Below are 22,980 nucleotides of genomic sequence, written 5' to 3' on the forward strand. Positions count from 1 at the left end.
TATCCTGAGTATAGCCCATCAATATCAAAATCTTGGACAGCACCTTTAATTTTTAGATTTTAATTGAGTTTTGTTGAGTTTTATCTGAATATTATGTGACGACTATGTAATACTCACACCCAAAATATGCATGAATACAGATACAAAGATCCATTATTAAAATAATCAAAAGCACTTACAGGACCGTGAGCTCATCGCACGTGGCAAAGCTTGAATTGTTCAGTGAACCAATTTTGTTCCCTTCAAAATCTCTGCACATAAAAATTAAAATGAAAACCGTAAAAATTAAGCTGCTGTTTTTGTGTTGGTTAAGGACGGGGCTACACAGTGATCTTGGCCGTGACACTCGTTTCGCAACCAAAGATCGCTGTGCGGTGGTGCAGACAGAATGGGTTGCTGTGTGAGTCTCAGCAGCTTGCGAGTCACTCTGTGACCCCATTCACATTGCACTACAAAACAGCGATCATTGATGGCACAATAGGTGTCATTGCCGAGACACACATGTAGCCCCAGCCTAAATATCTATTCGTTTGCATTATCATAGCCCAGCATTTATTTTACTCACTTATATAGAGCTACTATATTCTGCGGCACTTTACAGACATTAGCATGAAACTGTCCCAATGGGGCTCACAATCTAAGGTCCTTATCACTATGTCTTTGGAGTGTGGGGGATAGCCGGAGTACCTGGAGGAAACCCACACAAACACGGGGAGAACATACAAAGTCCATGCAGATGTTGTCCTTGGTCGGATTTGAACCCAGGAACCCATTAATAGCCTTTGTGGCTTCATAAGGTTCCCTCAGTTGTATATACTGTATATGCAGTACTTAGCGAATAATATATGTTTCTGTGGTTGTTTAATTGTAGAAACGTGTATATTGCATGGCATTTTTGCTTTGGACCTCTATATAGGAAGGCACAATCTGCCACACTTTCCTGTACAGTCTAAAAAAGGTATGTCGACATCTACCACCTCGACCGTATGGATACATTTAATGTGTATGGTTGGAGCTTTAACCAGCACATACACTAAATATAAAGCATTCACTGCACCGACAAATATTTTTATATTTAAAAGTTTGGGCATTTTACCTATCAGATTTCTTTTTTTAATTGTTTATTTATTTTTATATGTAAAATTGGCAAAAATTTTTTTTTTTACATTTTTTTAAAAAACTTTTTCTACAGTAACTTACTTTTAGTCCCCTTAGGGAGCTACAACCTGTGATCCTCTGAATGCTTGTCGCATAGACCGCAACAGAACACTACTGCAGTTTATTGCCTCAGGCATAACTTTGCAGGCAGTTTACCATGACAGTCCTGGTAACCTTCCTCATACCCCAGGCTGTCATGGTAACCAATTGGATTTCGCCAATTGTAAGTGAGCTTGTTCCATAAAAACAAGGGGTTAAAGAGAGTAAAGGGGTTTGAGTAGAAGAGCTCCCATGTCTCCTTATTTCAAGTCATTAGTGTTGGCGCTCTTGGAACCATCTTTCAAAGCGATTTCCATATATACAGTACAGACCAAAAGTTTGGACACACCTTCTCATTCAAAGAGTTTTCTTTATTTTCATGACTATGAAAATTGTAGATTCACACTGAAGGCATCAAAACTATGAATTAACACATGTGGAATTATATACATAACAAACAAGTGTGAAACAACTGAAAATATGTCATATTCTAGGTTCTTCAAAGTAGCCACCTTTTGCTTTGATTACTGCTTTGCACACTCTTGGCATTCTCTTGATGAGCTTCAAGAGGTAGTCCCCTGAAATGGTTTTCACTTTACAGGTGTGCCCTGTCAGGTTTAATAAGTGGGATTTCTTGCCTTATAAATGGGGTTGGGACCATCAGTGGCGTTGAGGAGAAGTCAGGTGGATACACAGCTCAATGCCAAGAGTGTGCAAAGCAGTAATCAAAGCAAAAGGTGGCTACTTTGAAGAACCTAGAATATGACATATTTTCAGTTGTTTTACACTTGTTTGTTATGTATATAATTCCACATGTGTTAATTCATAGTTTTGATGCCTTCATAGTCATGAAAATAAAGAAAACTCTTTGAATGAGAAGGTGTGTCCAAACTTTTGGTCTGTACTGTATATATTTTATTTTTTGAAAAAGCACCACATTTATGTGTCTGGTATAGCAGCTCATCTTAATTCAAGTGAACGGTGGTGAACTGTAATGTCACACATTTCCCATGAATAGATGTGTAGCTATTAAAAAAAATGTAGTGCTGTCTCTAAATGCATGTACATGGCAGTGTTCCTAATTTGGTCCACAAAAACCATCTGTATATATGTATCTGCAAAATCCACATAGTTTCCATGTGCATTCCATATTTTCCTAATTTGCATCAACAGGAAGAGCTATTATCATCAGCAAACACGGACGAGAATAGGACCTACACTGAGACTTTTTGGATGAGGCACATGGATCCGCAAAAAAAAGATGCATGCATAGAACCATAGAAATGCAGTACATAAGCTTTTGACATATCAAAGGTTTTGATAGGGGTGGGGTTTGAGCGCTGAAAGCGCCACTGATTGCTAGAACATGGAAACAGAAGTGGTCAGATTAATGATCTCTCTTCTCGCTGCAGGAGACGGGCTCAATAGAAAGTCTATGGATCCGTCTTGATTCCATCCTCTGCACTGAGGAGAGAGAGGGCGAAATCCAAGCACTTATCTCCCTTTGTTCTAGTGATTGTGCTCAAACTCCACTGATCAAACCTTTTGATAGGTCTCTGTCTATGACATATCAAACATTTTATGAAAACTGTGATTCTTTAAACGGGTTATCCAGGAAAAGATTATGATGGCCTATCCTCAGTATATCTGATATTGATGAGCTCTCCTGAGGATAGGTCATCAATATCTTTTTCTGTATAAGTTTATGTGTCGTCAGCACTAGGGTTGACATTTGTAACGAAGGGCAATTAAAGGGGTTGTCCGAGATAAATAAAAATCTCGGACAAGCCCCCAAATGGTCTAAAATTAAAATGATATTATGCTTACCTCTTTTCTGCTGGTGCCGTTCTCTTTCCACTGGTCCTTCCACAACTGCTTGTTTACAGACTGCAGTGGTGACATGCAGGTATATGGCATGTGACTGCTGAGAACAGTAGTTGGCCGCAGCGGTCATGAGCCTTATACCTGCATGTCAATGCTGCCGTGTGTAAAAAAGCAGTAGCAGAAGGAACGGTCATGCAGAGAATGGTGCTGGAGAAAGAGGTAAGTACACAATGATTTTTTATTTCAGACCATCTGGGGCTTGTTTAAGATTTTTTATCAAGGAAAAGTCCACTAATATAGAATAAATCTAAAACAGTCCAAATTGTATAAATCAATACATTTTAATTGTATTATAACTTACATCCAGTTGATGTATGGCATCTGGGCACATAACTTCTGAGGAAGAGCTTCTAATGAGTTATTTATCATTGACCTACATAAAGGAAGCAAACCACCTAGATTCAATAATTATCCAGAAAATGAATGTGTTTATAGAACAAGATGTTCTAAATGTTTTTACATGGATTGAACACAATGGGGAGAAGGATTTTCTCAGAGTTTTCATTCATGCATATGGGTATTCATTCGTCAAATTCCCCTTATAGCATAATTACATCTACAAAGAACAGGATATAGACCGGTATAATGACGTGCACCTAGAGGGGGATGGAAGGATGTTTGGTAAAACAGCTTGAGGGTGTGTTAAAGAAGTCATTTGTTTTCAGCAAAAAAAATACAAATAAAAATAGTAAAGAATAGTACATTTTCTATATCAGTTTCGATATGTTCATTGTTGAATCCTTTCAGGACCAAGCCAATTTTGTCAAACTTTTCGATTGTTCCTTCCACAGGCCATCATTTTTATATTTTGACAGTTATGTGGTGATAACTTTAAAACACTTTTACTTATCCAGGCCATTCTGAGACTGTTTTCTCATCACATATTGTACTTCATGACAGTGGTAAATTTGAGTCGAAATATTTCATTTTTATTTCCGAAAAAAATAGCAAATTTACAAAAAATGTGAAAAAATTTCCAAATTTCCAAATTTCAATTTCTCTATTTCTATAATGGATAGTAATACCTCTAAAAAATTGTTATGACTTGACATTCCCCATATGTCTACTTCATGTTTGGATCATTATGAAAATGAAATTTTATTTTTTTGGGACGTTAGAAGTTTAGAAGCAAATCTTAAAATTTTTAAGAAAATTTCCAAAACCCAATTTTTTAAGGACCAGCTCAGTTATGAAGTCACTTTGTGGGGCTTACATATTAGAAACCACCCCAACTTCACGCCTCAAGCTATTCAAAACTGATTTTATAAACTTTGTTAACCCTTTAGGTGCCCCACGATAATTTAAGGAAAATGGGAATAACATTTCAAAATGTCACTTTTTTTAGCAGATTTTAAATTTTAATAAATTTTTTCTGCAACAGATCAAGGGTTATCATCCAAACAAAACTCAAAATCTATTATCCTGAATCTGTAGTTTACAGACACACCCCATATGTGCTCAAAAACTGATGCATGGGCGCACAGTAGGCTTCAGAGTGCAAGGAGCATGATATGGCTTTTGGAGAGTGGATTTAGCTGGAATGGTAATTGGGAGCTATGTCGGATATGAAGACACCCTGAGGTGGTCCTACCATGGAAACCCCCAAAAAGTGACCCCATTTTGGAAACTACACCCCTCAAGGAATCTTTCAAGGTGTGTAGTGAGCACTTTGACCTCAAAGGTGTATCCTAGAATTAGGAAACACTTGGCAGTGAAAATGAAAAATTGCATTTCTTTCACAAAAAAGTTGCTTTCCACCCATATTTTTCACTTTACCAAAGGGCAACAGGACAAAATGCACCCCACTTTTTGTTCCACATTTCCCCCTGAATACAGATGTATGGGCGCACAGCAGGCTTCAGAGTGAAAGGAGCACCATATGGCTTTTGGAGAGCGGATTTAGCTGGAGTGGTAATTGGGAGCTATGTCGGATATGAAGACACCCTGAGGTGGCCCTATAGTGGAAACCCACAAAAAGTAACCCTTTTTTGGAAACTACACCCCTCAAGGAAGCTTTCAAGGTGTGTAGTGACAGGGACAGGGATGGAGGGTGGTTTAGGAATCTGGAACAGCTGCAAATGAAGAAAAAAAATCTGTGCAGCAATTCCAGATGTTGTTCTTCTTTTTTTCTTTCAGCAGGAAAAGCGCAAATCGCAGTTGTGGTGCACTGCAAGTCCCAGCAAGCCAACAAGCAGCACAGAAAAGCATAGAACCTCTTTGCATGCACTCACCAGCTAGTGGCTGCATGCAGGAAGGTACAGTCCTTTCCTGTGCAGCTATAACACTGCCATTGGCTGGAGCGTTCTAGCCAATCGCAGAGCTGACAGGGGACACCAAACACTGGAGTCCCCTGCCTGACCTTGGAGGAGACCGGTGATGACTAGTCACCTCCCCATGACCCCCCCACCCCGCCCCGAAGCTTACTTCTGCTTCCGGCGTTGCGATGTGCCGGTCTTCATTAACCAGACAATCGCAGCGCTTGGAGCTGCAGGGGGGCGGAAAGACACCATGCTGCCCTTACCCAACATAGATGCCTTCTCGTAAGAGCAGCCATGGTGCCCTGATTCCCCCGCAATCCTGCCCCAGCATGAACCGCGTACATGTACCCCGCTGGTCCTTAACCCCTTAAGGACACAGGGCGTACAGGTACACCCTGATGTCTCAGTACTTAAGGACACAGGGTGTACCCGTATGTCCTGTGTAGTTCCGATCACTGCCGCACGGCCGGCAGTGATTGGAAAGGGGTGCCTGTTGAAATCATTCAGCAGGCACCCTGTGACAATGCCTAGGGGGGTCCTGTGACCCCCCTGCATTGACGATCGCTACAAACCGCAGGTCAATTCAGACCTGTGGTTTGTATCGCTTATGCAAGTTTCTGATCCCTGCGGTCTGTGACCGCAGGGATCAGAAACCTCTAAGTGCCTGGATTTCAAAGTTAACCACCCCCCCCTGCAGCCCTCTGTGTTTTTGTGCCTGCGGGCGCAGCGGGGGGGAGGATTGTGGGTGGTGCGGGAGGCGGGTGGCGGTGTGGGGGATGGGCACACGATCTTCCGCCCGCCCCCCGTTTATTCTCAGGATGACCGAGAGGTTGAATCAGAGTGTCAGTGGGGACCGCTGTATGGAAGAGGTTAACAGGGAGGGAGCACCCTTCCTCTCCCATCGGGGGCTGCTGTGCCTTTGCAGCCCCCGGACAGGAAGGGGTCACAGAAGGAGGGAGCCCCCCTCCCTCCCCTTCCCCATCTGCTCAGTTGTGGCAGATGGGGAAGGTTCCCATGGCAACAGGACGCCTTCTCAGGCATCCTGCTGTCCATGGTTCTGAACAGATCTGTGCTAAAGGCAGAGATCTGTTCAGACAAAGTGTAAGTGAAATACAGTACAGTACACTATATATTGTACTGTACTGTATTATACAGACATCAGACCCACTGGAAATTAAAGAAGCAAGTGGGTCTGGGTAAAAAAAATTTTTTTTAAAAAGTAAAAAAAAAAAAAAAAAAAACATTTATCCCTGATTAAAAATACAAATTAAAAAAACTCCCTACACATGTTTGATATCACCGCATCCGTAACAACCTGATCTATAAAACGGTCGTGTTACGTTTACGGTGAACGCCATAAATTTTTTTTAAAATAAAAACTATGATGAAATTAAAATTTTGCCCACCTTACTTCCCAAAAAAGGTAATAAAAGTGATAAAAAAAGTTGTATGTACGCCAAAATAGTACCATTCAAACCGTCGCCTTATCCCACAAAAAATGAGCCCCTATATGAGACAATGGCCCAAAAAATAAAAAAAACTATGGCTCTCAGACTATGGAGACACTAAAACAAGTTTTTTTGGTTTCAAAAATGATATTATTGTGTAAAACCTTAACAAATAAAAAAAGGTATACATATTAGGTATTCCCGTGTCCGTAAGAAACTGCTCTATAAAAATATCACATGATCTAACCCATCAGGTGAACAACGTAAAAATAAAAAATAAAAATGGTGTAAAAAAAGCCATAATTTTGTCACCTTACATCACAAAAAGTGTAATAGCAAGCGATCAAAAAGGTATACGCGCCCCAAAATAATACCATTAAAACAGTCATTTCATCCTGCAAAAAATGAGACCCTAAGTAAGACAATCACCCAAAAAATAAAAAAAACTATGACTCTCAGACTATGGAGACACTAAAATGATTTTTTTTGTTTCAAAAATGATATTATTGTGTAAAACTTAAATAAATTTAAAAAAGTAAACATATTATGTATCCCTGCGTCCTTAACAACCTGCTCTATAAAAATAGCACATGATTTAATCTGTCAGATGAACGTTGTAAATAATAAAAAATTCAAACGGTGCCAAAACAGGTATTTTTTGGCAAAGTTTCCATTTTAATCCATTTTTTACCGTAACAAAGCAAGGGTTAACAGCCAAACAAAACTCAATATTTATTGCCCTGATTATTTCGTTTACAGAAACACCCCATACGTGGTCGTAAACTGCTGTATGGCCACACGGCAGGGCGCAGAAGGAAAGGAATGCCATATGGATTTTGGAAGGCAGTTTTTGCTGGACTTGATTTTTGACACCATGTCCCATTTGAAGCCCCCTGATGCATTCCTAGAGTAGAAACTCCAAAAAATGACCCCATTTAAGAAACTACACCCCTCACGGTATTCAAAACTGATTTTACAAACTTTGTTAACCCTTTAAGTGTTCCACAAGAGTCAATGGCAAATGGAGATGAAATTTCTATTTTTTGTTACTTTGCTTCACAAAAAGTGTAATATAAAGCAATCAAAAATCATATGTACCCTAAAATAGTTCGGAAAAAACTGCGACCTTATCCCGTAGTTTCCAAAATGGGGTCACTTTTTTGGATTTTCTACTCTAGGGGTGCATCAGGGGGCTTCAAATGGGATATGGTGTAAATAAACCAGTCCAGCGAAATCTGCCTTCCAAAAACCACACGGCGCACCTTTCCCTCTACGCCCCGACGTGGGGCCGTACAGTGCTGTACGACCACATATAGGGTGTTTCTGTAAACCTCAGAATCAGGGCAATAAATATAGAGTTTTGTTTGTCTGTTAACCCTTGTTTTGTTAGTGGAAAAAATTGATTAAAATGGAAAATTTGGCAAAAAATTTAAATTCTGAAATTTCATCTCCATCAACTCTTGGGGAACACCTAAAGGGTTAATGATGTTTGTAAAATCAGTTTTGAATACTTTGAGGGGTGTAGTTTATAGAATGGGGTCACTTTTGGGTGGTTTCTATTATGTAAGCCTCACAAAGTGACTTCAGACCTGAACTGGTCCCTAAAAAGTATTTTTTTTAAATTTATGAAAATTTTCAAGATTTGCATCTAAAATTCTAAGCCTTGTAACATCCCCAAAAAATAAAATGTCATTCCCAAAATGATCCAAACATGAAGTAGACATATGGGGAATGTAAACTAATAACTAGTTTTGTAGGTATTACTATGTATTATAGAAGTAGAGAAATTGAAACTTGGAAATTTGCTAATTTTTACCAAATTTTGGTAAATTTGGTATTTTTTTATAAATAAAAATGATTTTTTTTTTACTCCATTTTACCAGTGTTATGAAGTACATTATGTGACGAAAAAACAATCTCAGAATGGCCTGGATAAGTAAAAGCATTTTAAAGTTATCACCACATAAAGTGACACTGGTCAGATTTGCAAAATATGGCCTGGTCCTTAAAGGGAACCTGTCACCGGGATTTTGGGTATAGAGCTGAGGACATGGGTTGCTAGATGGCCGCTAGCACATCTGCAATACCCAGTCCCCATAGCTCTGTGTGCTTTTATTGTGTAAAAAAACCCGATTTGATACATATGCAAATTAACATAAAAGAGTCATATCTTGCTTGTGTGACCAGAGAAGAGTCATATTTTCAAGCTCTGACTCATCTCAGGCTAATTTGCATATGTATTTTTTTACACAATAAAAGCACACAGAGCTATTGGGATTGGGTATTGCGGATGTGCTAGCGGCGATTTAGCAACCCATGTCCTCAGCTCTATACCTAAAATCCCGGTGAGAGGTTCCCTTTAAGGTGAAATGAGGCTGTGTCCTTAAGTGGTTAAGGCTTGTCCAGCTATGCTGTACATGTACGGCGTGGGTTCTTAAGGGGTTGATGGAACCGTTTAATGTTCTATACAATGTATTAGGAAACTATAAACAAAATATTAATTGTGAGGTGAAATAGAAAAAAATGCAATTGTTGCTTGGGTTTCATTTTTATGTTGTTTACTATGCGGTTAACATGACATAGCAACCTTATTCTGCAGGTCAGTATGGTTACGGTGCTAATACATTTCTAACAGTATACCATATTTTTGGGACTGTAAGATGCACCATTTAGCAAGAAAACATCAGCCTCATTTTCCACAGTCAGGATCCAGCAGTGGCAGATCTCCTTGACTCTTTCCTTCTGGTACCTGCACATGTGGATTATGCACAGTTTTACCACATGGATTCCTAGTATAATACAGTACCCGCAAAGTGTATGAGAATAGACAATTCACATGTACACATTGTGGATTTTTTTCTGTGCGGGAATTGACCTACTGTGTCACATATGTCAACTTGTTGCCATTGATTCATCAACACAACTGCAAGCTTCTTGTGGACTTACATTAGGAAGATTGTGTTCAATGGCAGTTCATGTTGCCACTGTTCCGTGCGTCCTGACATCAGTTTCTTGTGGGTGTGAATTGGTGCCACTGTGCTTTGTATCTCAGTTCATCACTGCTAAGGTTAACTTTCCCTGGCTCTGTATGTGCACGTTTGTCTTATGACTTATGTGTTCATTTGCTCTGTTATGTAGAGTTACAGATGTAGCCAAATTAAAATTGATAACACGTCATTGAAACCCATTGAAAAAGTCAATTAACATTTTCTTGCCATTGTTTACTTAATACATTAACCATCAATCTTAGCTCGGCTAAACTTGGTTGTGCTTTGCCCTTGGTTGTGCAACAAGTCCTGATCATGTCTGCTTCCTCTCTATCTGCATTCTGACCAAACTTCCTTTTGCCATTCCCCAGTGTCTGTTTCATTGATTTGTATGAATTCTGTGTGCCTGACCTTGTCTTGCTTAGTGCTTGTTCTGTGTCTGAATTCTGACCTAAGTTCCGTTTGCAATTCCCCAGTGTCTGTTCCATGAATTTGTATGTATTCTGTGTGCCTGACATTGTCTTGTTCCATCTGTGGTTGTCTTAGTCTTGCATGTACAGTGGATATAAAAAGTCTACACACCCCTGTTAAAATGTTAGGTTTCTGTGATGTGAAAAAATGAGACAAAGATAAATCATTTCAGAACTTTTTCCACCTTTAATGTGACCTATAAACTGTACAACTCAATTGAAAGACAAACTGAAATCTTTTAGGTAGAGGGAAGAAAAAATATAAAAATAAAATAATATGGTTGCATAAGTGTGCACACCCTTAAACTAATACTTTGTTGAGGCACCTTTTGATTTTATTACAGCACTCAGTCTTTTTGGGTATGAGTCTACTGTATCAGCATGGCACATTTTTACTTAGCAAGATTTACCCACTCCAAATCTGTCAGAATGCGAGGGCATCTCCTGTGCACAGCCCTCTTCAGATCACCCCACAGATTTTAAATCGGATTCAGGTCCGGGCTCTGGCTGGGCCACTCCAAAACTTTAATCTTCTTCTAGTGAAGCCATTCCTTTGTTGATGTATGCTTTGGGTCGTTGTAATGCTGAAAGATGAAGTTCCTCTTCATGTTCAGCTTTCTAGCAGAAGCCTGAAGATTTTGTGCCAATATTGACTGGTATTTGGAACTGTTCATAATTCCCTCTAGCTTAACTAAGGCCCCAGTTCCAGCTGAAGAAAAACAGCCCCTTGGCATGATGCTGCCACCACCATGCTTCACTGTGGGTATGGTGTTCTTTTGGTGATGTGCAGTGTTGTTTTTGCACCAAACATATCTTTTGGAATTATGGCCAAAAACTTCAACCTTGGTTTCATCAGACCATAACACCTTTTCCCACATGCTTTTGGGAGACTTCAGATGTGTTTTTGCAAAATGTAGCCTGGCTTGGATGTTTTTCTTCGTAAGAAAAGGCTTTCGTCTTGCCACTCTACCCCATAGCCCAGACATATCAAGAATACGGGAGATTGTTGACACATGTACCACACAGCCAGTACTTGCCAGATATTCCTGCAGCTCCTTTAATGTTGCTGTAGGCCTCTTGATAGCCTCCCAGACCAGTTTTCTTCTTGTCTTTTCATCAATTTTGGAGGGATGTCCAGTTCTTGGTAATGTCACTGTTGTGCCATATTTTCTCCTCTTGATGATGACTGTCTTCACTGTGTTCCATGGTATATCTAATGCCTTGGAAATTATTTTGTACCCTTCTCCTGACTGATACTTTTTAACAATGAGATCCCTCTGTGGACCATGGCTTTTGCTGTGGGATGCGACTAAGAAAATTTCAGGAAAGACCAACTAGAGCAGCTGAACTTTATTTGGGGTTAATCAGAGGCACTTTAAATGATGGCAGGTGTACAGGTATAAGAGGGTGTGCACACTTATGCAACCACATTATTTTTTTTTGTTTTGTTTTCTTCCCTCCACCTAAAAGATTTCAGTTTGTTTTTGAATTGAGTGGTACATGTTTATAGGTCACATTAACCCCTTAAGGACCCATGACGTACCAGTACGTCATGTATAGTTCCGATCACCGCTGTGACCGCGGGGATCAGAAACTTCAAATAACCTTTATTTTAATGTTTAACCCTCCCCCCCTGCTGCCCTCCTTGTTATTTGCCGGCGGGCACAGCGAGGGGGGGGGGTGCGGGGAGTGCGGCAGGGAGGGCGGGCGGTGCTTGGGGGGCAGGGGTCGGGCAGGCATGCGATCATCCGCCCGCCCCCTCTCTCAGGATAGCCAAGCAGTTTGCAGAGTGTCAGCACATTGCTGACACTCTGCTTGAAACGCCTGACATCTGTGCTGGCACAGATGCCATGCGTTTAACCCCTTCCATGCCGCGGTCCGTAGGGACCGCTGTATGGAAAAGGTTAATAGGGAGGGAGCTCCCTCCCTCTCCCATTGGGGGCTGCTGTGCTTTTTCAGGCGTCCGACTGTCCATGGTACTGATCAGAGGCTGTCCATGGTGCAGATTAGACTTCTGCTAAAGGCAGAAGTCTAATCAGACTTTGTAAAGTGAAAATACAGTACAGTACGCTATATAGTGTACTGTACTGTATTATACAGACACCAGACGCACTGGATCTTCAAGAACCAAGTGGGTCTGGGTAAAAAAAAAGAAAAAAAAAAAAAGTGAATAAAAAGTAAAAATCAAAAAACACATTTATCACTGATTAAAAAAAATATATATAAAATTCCCTACACATGTTTGATATCACCGCGTCCGTAACGACCTGATCTATAAAACGCTCATGTTACTTTACCCGCACGGTGAACGCCATAAAAAAAAAAAAAAAAAAACTATGATGAAATTGAAATTTTGCCCACCTATTGAAATCATTGTGTAAAACTTACATAAATAAAAAAAATTGTATACATATTAGGTATCGCCGCGTCCGTGACAACCTGCTCTATAAAAATATTACATGATCTAACCTGTCAGATGAATGTTGAAAATAAAAACAAATAAAAACTGTGCCAAAACAGCTATTTCTTGTTTCCTTGCCTCACAAAAAGTGTAATATAGAGCAACCAAAATTCATATGTACCCTAAACTAGTACCAACAATACTGCCACCCTATCCCATAGTTTCTAAAATGGGGTCACTTTTTTGGAGTTTCTACTCTAGGGGTGCATCAGGGGGGCTTCAAATGGGACATGTTGTCACAAAACCGGTCCAGCAAAATCTGCCTTCCAAAACCGTATGGCATTCCTTTCCTTCTGCACCCTGCCGCGTGCCCGTACAGCGGTTTACGACCACATATGGGGTGTTTCTGTAAACTACAGAATCAGAGCCATAAATATTGAGTTTTGTTTGGCTGTTAACTCTTGCTTTGTAACTGAAAAAAAAATATTAAAATGGAAAATCTGCCAAAAAAGTGAAATTTTGAAATTGTATCTTTATTTTCCATTAAATCTTGTGCAACACCTGAAGGGTTAACAAAGTTTTTAAAATCAGTTTTGAATACCTTGAGGGGTTTTGTTCCTTAGATGGGGTCACTATTATGGAGTCTATACTCTAGGGGTGAATCAGGGGGGCTTCAAATGGGACATGGTGTCAAAAAAAACAGTCCAGCAAAATCTGCCTTCCAAGAACCATACGGCGCACCTTTCCCTCTACGCCCTACTGTGTGCCCGTACAGTAGTTTATGGCCACATATGGGGTGTTTCTGCAAACTACAGAATCGGGGCAATAAATATAGCATTTTGTTTGGCTGTTAACCCTTGCTTTGTTACTGGAAAAAATTTATTAAAATTGAAAATTTGCCCAAAAATTGAAATTCTCAAATTTCATCTCTATTTGCTAATAACTCTTGTGCAACACCTAAAGGGTTAACAAAGTTTGAAAAATCAGTTTTGAATACCTTGAGGGGTGTAGTTTCTTAGATGTGGTCATTTTTGGGTGGTTTCTATTATGTAAGCCTCACAAAGTGACTTCAGACCTGAACTGGTCCCTAAAAAGTGGATTTTTGAAAATTTCAGAAAAATTTCAAGATTTGCTTCTAAACTTCTAAGCCTTGTAACATCCCCCAAAAATAAAATATCATTCCCAAATTGATCCAAACATGAAGTAGACATATGGGGAATGTAAATTAACAACTATTTTTGTAGTTATTACTATGTATTATAGAAGTAGAGAAATTGAAACTTGGAAATTTGCAATTTTTTACAAATTTTTGGTAAATTTGGTATTTTTTTATAAATAAAAATGAATTTTTTTACTTCATTTTACCAGTGTCATGAAGTACAATATGTGACGAAAAAACTATCTCAGAATGGCCTGGATAAGTCAAAGTGTTTTAAAGTTATCACCACTTAAAGTGACACTGGTCAGATTTGCAAAAAATGGCCAAGTCCTTAAAGGGGTTATCCGACTTAAATAAATCTATTCTAATTGCTTTTATTGTAGTCCAGTGAAAGTTTATTAAAATCACTTTTATAACCTATCTATCACTATTTGGCCAGTTCAGTTCTGAGTCATGTGACCCCCGACGTCAGTAAGCCTGCTCTGCTGATGACGTCTCGTTTACAGGCTTCTCCCTGCTTGAGGGAGTGGCCAGGCTCTGTAAAGAAAACGTCAGAGCCTCTGGTGCCCTCCCACCTCCAGCTCTTCTAACACTGCCTCGGCTCTGGTATGCGATCGCTCATGCGCAGTACATACCAGAGCCGAGGCGATCTCTTCTCCGGCAGCGGGGTATGTTTCTCCCTCCTGCATTCACTGGGGCTAGAGTTGCCAGTTTGTAAACGTTCCCCTCTGCATCTGGGGATCGTTATTACAGCCCCCCCCCCCTCCCCCCCACTAGTACACATTGAACACCCCCTGGGAAATATAAATAATTGGCCATCATTATTATCATCATCATTATTCAGCTATATAAAACCCTTATCTGCCACCAATATATGTATTTATCTAAGCAATATCCATATTGAATATATATTTGAATAATATAGATATTGCTTAGATACAGATAATGCTAATGATATTTTCACACTAGCGGCAGGACGTATCCGACAGGCTGTTCACCCTGTCGGATCTGCCCTGCCGCTATTTGGCCGTGCCGCTGGACGGATCCGTTATTGCAATGCATTTCTAGACGGATCCGCACCTGGATCCGTCTACAAATGCTGATAGTTGTCACACTGATCGGCGGATCCAGCAGGCACGCAGCTCCGACGACGGAGCTGCCTTGCGGATACGGCGTTGCAAAACAACTGAAGGACGGATCCGTCCTTCCGGTCTGCGCATGCACAAACCAGGAATACTGTGAAAAAGACTGCCAGAGGGATCTGTCCATCCGCATGACAAGCGGATAGACGGATCCGTTATTGCAATGCATTTCTAGACGGATCCGCACCTGGATCAGTCTCCAAATGCTGTCAGTTGTCACGCTGATCGGCGGATCCAGCAGGCATGCAGCTCCGACGACGGAGCTGCCTTGCGGATACGGCGTTGCAAAACAACTGAAGGACGAATCCGTCCTTCCGGTCTGCGCATGCACAAACCAGGAATACTGTGAAAAAGACTGCCAGAGGGATCTGTCCATCCGCATGACAAGCGGATAGACAAATCCGTTCTTGCAATACATTTCTAGACGGATCCGCACCTGGATCCGTCTACAAATGCTGTCAGTTGTCACACTGATCGGCGGATCCAGCAGGCAGCTCAGACGATGGAGCTGCCTGCCGGATCACACTAACGCTAGTGTGAAAGTACCCTAAAAAGTCGGAAATCCAGTACTTTTAGTCAAGCGGCAGCTCGCTGTGCACTGTCGTGCTGCGCCATAGCTCCACCACCGCCCCCTTTATAATCAATGGGGACAGAGCGGCAGTCCAGCGGCACGGCCAAATAGCGGCAGGGCGGATCCGACAGGGTGAACAGCCTGTTGGATCGATCCTGCCTCTAGTGTGAAAGTACCCTTAGGCTCCATTCACACATCCGCAAATGGGTCCGCATTCGTTCCGCAATTTTGCGGAACTGGTGCGGACCCATTCATTTTCTATGGTGACGGAATGGATGCGGACAGCACACAGTGTGCTGTCCGCATCCGCATTTGCGGAGCGCGGCCCCGATCTTCAGGTGCGCAGCTCCGCAAAAGATAGAACATGTCCTATTCTTGTCCGCAGCTTGCGGACAAGAATAGGCATTTCTATAGGGGTGCCGGGCGGGTGTGTTGCGGATCCGCAATTTGCGGGTCCGCAACACACAATGTACGTGTGAATGGAGCCTTAGTGTGATCCGGCAGGCAGTTCCGTAGTCGGAGCTGCCTGCCGGATCTGCCGATCGGTTTGTCAACTGACAACATTTGTAGACGAATCCGTGTGTGGATCCGTCTAGAAATGCATTGCAAGAACGGATCCGTCTACGAATGCACCGAAAGGATGGATCCGTCGATCCGCTTGCCATGTGGATGGACGGATCCCTCTGGCAGTCTTTTTCTCAATTTTCCCGGTCTGCGCATGCGCAGACCGGAAGGACGGATCCGTCCTTTAGTTATTTTACACTGCCGGTGTTCTGGAAAATTTCTATACCTTGCCAGAGCTCTATACCGGAAGTGAAGAGGCTGCACCGCAAGTGATGCGGCCACACAGAAATCAGCTGGATGAGGGTTTGTGCGGCATTTTGCAAGCGCACATCCACTTGATTATCAAAAATTAATGGAAGCGCTGTGGGAAAAGCACTTTGTGCACACGCTCGAAACTGCGCGTGCGCACTTAGGTGTAGGTAGATTTTCCAGCCAAAAATTTTCCATCAGATCTCCGTACCCCTGAATGCAAACGCGACCAGAAATCATAAGGAGCAGTTCATCCTTACCGCAGAGCTGAATGCAGAATATCGAGGTCACCACATAGCAGAGTTGAGTGCTGGATATTACCACAATATCCCGCACTCAGCTCTGCTATGTTGTTACCTCGAGTTTCTGAACTCAGCTTTGCGGTAAGGATGAACTGCTCCACTCAGGGGTAGGGAGATCTTGTGGAACATGTTTCTTTTGAAAATCTACCTCTACCTACCCCTAAGTGCACACACGCGGTGTGCTGTACAGCTGCAATGTGACAGGAAGATCTTCTGCCCTGTGTGTGTATTTTTTATTTTTTTGCAAAGTGCAGAGCAGGGTGAGGGAAAGGTCAGGTTGTTCACGCCCAGAAATATTCATGAGGCAGAGCTCAGGCTTTGTTGTTATACGCCCCCTCAGCATGTACTTCAGCATGTAAACAAAGCAATGACAGAACCATGAAAAGGTGTAAATATGGGTTTTAACTTGATGAAATCTAGCTTAACAAAATGATATGTATATCCTGATGGATTTTAAGTGTTTTTTTTTTTATTAACTCGGATAACCCCTTTAAGGTGAAATAGGGCCGAGTCCTTAAGGGGTTAAGGGACATATAACTTTTGGATATTTTTATTCCATTTTTTGGGTCTTTTTTTATGGTGTTCACTAGTATTGGGCGAATCGAGCTTCGAATCAGAGATCCGAAGCTGATTCATTCAAAGACTTTGGTTTTAATGCTGTCTCCGTATACCACATTAAAATGTATTGCCTCCATGTAGGCAGAATTTGTCTCACCTGAAGTTGTGCAAGACTTCTGTGAATTTATTTGGTAACCACATCTACGTCTTTACAAATATTTTAAAATAGCAATCTGAAGTTGGATTTGGTACCCAACATATATAAATGAGAAGCATATATATGCAATTACTGCAGAAATATCCACAGTGTGGCAGCAATCTTCCTGTGTGTGTTAAGTTGAAATTGAGAGTCAAACCTCAATTGTCCATTTACGTATATTCCGTTTCCAAACAGTCACAAATACATATTTTTAATATTTTTTTAGGGTGGGTCCTAATTAAGCAGCATATATATGTGATTCCTGGGGATGAGCGAATCGACTTTGGATGAAACATCCGAAGTTGATTCGCATAAAACTTTGTTCTAATACTGTATGGAGCAGGAGCTCCGAACAGTATTAGAATGTATTGGCTCTGATGAGCCAAAGTTATTGCTTCGCGAAGTCTTGCGAGACTTTGCGTAATAACGTCATAAATTCCAAGTGGTACCTGAGCACTTATCTCTTGGTACTCTATTGAAACACCATAAACTTTTGATTATGCCAAACATGTGTGTTACTAGAAAACTTTAAAATTTCATCTCTTTCTCATCCAAAATAAAGTATATATCTATGACATCTTCTATATGAATGAAGGAAAGACATCTAGAATACACTCTTCTATATTTATCAATGCATCATATCCTGAAAGCAAAATATCGCTACACAGCAGTCTTATTCAATCCATCAAGTCTATCAGGAGCATCACCACTCCATGCACTGACCGTAAATCAAAGAATGTAGAGTTGCATCATAAAATGCACTCTGCCTGGCGGGAGAGGAGGTTAAGATGTTGCTGGACTCGGTGTCCCTTATGTTGTGAACTGTTTTAAGAAGATCTTCACAAATAAAAAGGATAGGCGTTTTCACCCATATGGTGGTGAGTATGGAATCATTGCTCACTTAAAGGGGTTATGCCATGCTTGATGTAAAAAATTAAAACCTGACATCATGTAGTACATGACAATCTCTTTCTAACAAAGACAGAACCAGCCCTGTACCTCACATGGAACCAGAGATATCCTCATTTATTGCTCTAATTGTTCTCTTCAGACTGGCAGCACAGGGGATGTGTTGTTTCTGCTATAGCTCTTTCCATGTAACTAACACACCTTCTAACGGAACATATGGCTGGTGGCAATGGATGATTTAAACTGAGCACATGTGACCACCTCAGTGGACAAGAAATAAGTAAAAGAACAAACAGCAGGTGGCGCTATACAGATACATTTTACTGAATAACTCAGTGGCTATGCTAAGTTTTTAATTGCATGCAATTACAAAAGTATTGAGATCCAGATGCTGGTTACAAAAATGTGTTTCGTGGCACAACCCCTTTTAATGCAGAAAGAACTTTATCATACTAATCTATGTTCTTTGATTTATGAATAAATCACATCCACATGGACAATCATATTCAAATAAACAGTGACAACCTTACCCTTTCATGGCCCAAGATGGGAATAACCATTGTAATCTGAGCGACTGTTTCCGTAACTCCATCTCGTCTAGCCGGTGCTTATAGTGGGTTATTACCTTCTTGGCCATGAAAGGTCGAGATGGGGGTCAACCCTTTAATAAAAAAATCTAAAAAGTATTTGGATATCGGTGGCATGAGTCCCAGTAAAAAATGAGAACCAATGCAGCTTCAAAGTTTCACCATGAAATAGAAGATTGCAAGTAGCCTAACGACCAATGACTTAAATCCGACATGACTTGGTCTTTTCATTTTCTTCAATAATAATAGAAATTATACTTACAAGAAAAACAGTGACTGTAGCCCAGTGAACAGCTCCTGAGTAATTTGTACAATGTTATTTTCATCTAGAATCCTGCAGATATATGTAATGGTATACAGGAAAACACTGGTTAATGTATAGATTATCATTAACGAAAAATACAGCAAGAATTCTTTATTTTGTGTCAACAGAGAAGATAATTTTGAGTTTGGTTGTCATGAAACCTACATAAGCGCCCTATGTTCCTCAAGAATTGACCTTATAGAACACAATGGTCTTAACATATTCCTTCATGGATCCTGAGACTTATAAAACAACTGATTACTCAATACTTTTGTTATAAAACAGGCTGTAATAAGCCTCTACGGAAAGTGTTTTGCTCTAAATAATTCAGTTTAGTATTTTTCATTTAGTTTTACTTAAAAGGATTGTCCACAGATTTAAACATATCACCTGTCCACAGGATCGGCTATATTCACATCTCTGACGCAAACTCTGGTAGAACAGACTAGTGGAATTTACCATATCCTGTGTAGCCAGATACCACTGTACATCACCAGTCACTGCCGGATCTCAATTGACTATAATGGCATCTTATTGAGATCTGGTGGCTTTCCGGCATAAATGTCAGTTTCAGTTGGACAAACACCTTTGCATACAGCAGTATTTGTCCGGCCAAAAGCCGGCATTTATGCTAGGAAGCTGTCAGTGCCCAGAGATCTGGCAGTGCCATAAACTCCAGTAGTGAGTGAGTGCTGGAAATAACAATCTACCATAGGTGACAAGTGTTTGATGGGTGGGGACCTGAATGCTAGGATCATGAAAATAGGGGTCCAATGTCACACCATATGAATGAAGCGGCAGTAAAGCACGTGCACAGTTGCTTCATTCATCACTATGTCACTGGCAAAGATAGCCAAGTACAGTGCTCAGTTAATTTCGTGTTTCATGGAGCAGAAGAATGATTGCTCAACCACAGCTCCATTAATACAAGAAGACACAAACTTATCATTCTTGTGATTGGTTGGAGTCCCATCATCTGGATCCCCACTGGTCAGACACTTATCGCCTATCCCAGAGATGGCCAACTCATGACTCGCGAGCCGCATCTTGCCTCTTCATATGCGGCTCCACTCCACTCTGCTCCTCTCCGCAGGATGTAGTACAGGGAGGCCCATGCTCTGACCTGACACTGTGCACGTCAGGTCGCTGTGGAGAGAGCGCCACGGTCCTGCAGAGCAGCGGGGGTGGAGGTACATGGAGTCAAGAGTTGTTTTTTTTTATTTATTTTTTATTGAAGTACTGATAATGGGGTCTTATCTGACATGGGAATAGTATGAGCTCAGATAAGACCCCAAATTCCTTATCAGACACCAAAAATAAGCTCCCCCAGTGCTCACATCAGACATTACAAATCAGATACCCTATGTTCAGAGTATGAAGGGTTATTTGAGCATGAGGGTGTCTTCTGAGCATGGGCGGTCATCTGAGCATGTGCACGTCAGGTCACTGTGGAGAGCACCCTGGTCCTACAGAGCAGCAGATGGGGCACAGATTTGGAGAGGCAAGAGGTTTTTTATTTATTTCCTTTAAATTTAAGTACTGAGCATGGGGGTTTTATCTGTCATGGGGGTAGTATGAGCCCAGATTAAGACCCCTAAATACTCATCAGACCCTCAGAACCACAAAATAAGACCCCCAGTGCTCACACCAAACACCATTAATCAGACACCCCATGCCCAGATCTCCCCCCATGTCACATCTGAGCATGGATGGTTATCTGAGCATTGGGGGTTATCTGAGCATGATGGTATCTAATTTGTGATGTCTGATCTGAGCATTGGGGGTCTTATTTTGGAGGTCTGATGGTCTAATTTGGAGGTCTGATAATGATTGGGGGGGGTCTTATCTTAGGTCTGATGAAGATTGGGGGTCTGATCTGTAAAAAAATTTTGGGAGGAAACCAAACCAAATAAAACCAGGAAACCAAACAAACCCAACATCATCCCCCCACTCCTATGTAAGGAGAACGTTGTAACATCACCACACGTCAACCAAACATGGCAGTGTCTGGGAAACATAAAGCCAAGCATAAATATGAAGATGAACACAGAACATTTCTACTGGAGTGGGAGGATTTGTATTTTTTCACTGAGAGGAAAGGGAAGCCATTCTGTTTGATGTGCCAGAGATCACTATCACATTTTAAAGGTTTGAATCTTCAGGGCCACTTTGCCTCAAAACATGCTAAAATGGACCACGACTTTCCAAAAGGTACCCAACTTCGCAAACACAAGCTAAATGCATTGAAATTCCACTCAGAACAACATACTCAGTTGTTTAAGAAACTTAAAAAAACATTTGCAATGAGCTGATCCCCCCCCAGGGCCCTTTGGCATCCAAGGTTTAGTGGAATGCCGAGTGGTGTGGTGCGCCCTATATGTGTCACGGTGCTTCTACATGGATACAGCAGGACCCCAGGCGTAGGCTCTGAAGCAAATAAAGGGGAGATAGTTGAGTTAGGGGATTTAGAATTACTTGAGTCCCACCTTGATAGACTTTAACAGCAGCTTTACTTGGGTAAACTTGTTTCCAAACAATTTTCAGGCTCTCTCTTGGTTCCAGCAGGCTTTGGCATTAACTGGCAGGCACACTTGATAATTCTGCTTTCTTTCTCTCTGCTGTGCTAAACTCGGCTTGGGTCTGGTTACTGGATTTTCGGTCAGTTCTGGAACCCCTGGATTGGGGTGCATTTTGTCCCCCTCCTGACACTCAGTAAGTAAATTACCAAGGAGTCAGGGGGTTCTATGAGCTACTTCCCTTTGGAGAGACTCCTGCTGCATCGAGATAACATTTTCCCCTTGCCGCTACTTCTTTCAAGTCTTCTTAGCTCCAATATGGAGTCTTAACTGGACTAAACTAGAACTACAACCACTCCCTTCTGGTAGGAAGCAGGACTGGCCCACTTCTGCCCAAAGGGGGGAGAATGGAATAGTGAGTTCCATTCTATCTAGGTATCTGTCTCTCTCTCTCTGCCATATATGCTGCCACCTGCTGGTGAACCAGGCACATTACATAAACAAAATAGTTGCATAACAATCATAACAGTGGTGTAGGACCTGTAAATAATTACAAAGATGACATTTATGTTAGACTATTAGAGACAGTAGCAGTGTGAAGGAATGGTAACACCACTCCAGGGTGTTACCCATTCAAAAACTGTTATGGAATATTGCACGTGCCAAAATAACATACAATGAAAGGGAATTTGTGAAATGTTGCCTCAGTGATGCCATTGCAATCTTGTCTCCAGAAGATTAACATTTGAAACGAATGGTATCAGACCTCCAATTGTCACAACATACAGTCGAACACAGAATATCAGACATTAACAGTGCAGTTGAAACACAACTGTACTCTGACCTTGAGAAATGCCAGTATTTCAGTATTGCACTGGATGAGTCTACTGATATACAAGACAAGCCACAGTTGGCAATTCTTTATTTTTGTATGGGTCTGTATCAGACAGCTGTACAATAAAAGAAGAGCTACTTGATATTGTCCCGTTAACAAACAGAACTCGCAGCATCTATATGAAAGAGACCCTGATGCCTGTTGTTTCAAAACTCACAGCCATAACCACAGATGGAGCACCGTCAGGCTGTGTAAACTTGATGACCACTTTCTAGAATTTTGGACATTTCATTGCATCATTTATCAAGAGCAGCTGGTGTCTACAAAGCTAAATTTGGACCACGTTATGATGCCTGTTCTGGAAATTGTCAATTATATTCACACTCATGCGCTTAATCACAGACAGTTCAGAAATCTCAGTGCAGAGCTTGATAAGAACC

The 22,980-nt window shown here is 41.2% G+C and overlaps 1 protein-coding gene across 1 annotated transcript in view; it reads right to left on the bottom strand.

Moving 5' to 3' along the window:
- RXFP2 (relaxin family peptide receptor 2) overlaps positions 1 to 22,980 on the bottom strand; it is a 557,968-nt gene that overhangs the window by 58,398 nt on the left and 476,590 nt on the right. Inside the window, exons 8-10 of the mRNA XM_040426154.1 lie at positions 19,148 to 19,219; positions 3,383 to 3,454; positions 180 to 251 (exon numbers count right to left, since the gene is read on the bottom strand). Of these exons, the coding sequence (XP_040282088.1) occupies positions 180 to 251; positions 3,383 to 3,454; positions 19,148 to 19,219 (216 nt within the window). The remainder of the gene's footprint in view (positions 1 to 179; positions 252 to 3,382; positions 3,455 to 19,147; positions 19,220 to 22,980) is intronic.

Source organism: Bufo bufo, chromosome 3 (assembly GCF_905171765.1).
Source record: "Bufo bufo chromosome 3, aBufBuf1.1, whole genome shotgun sequence".
Lineage (NCBI taxonomy): Eukaryota > Metazoa > Chordata > Amphibia > Anura > Bufonidae > Bufo > Bufo bufo.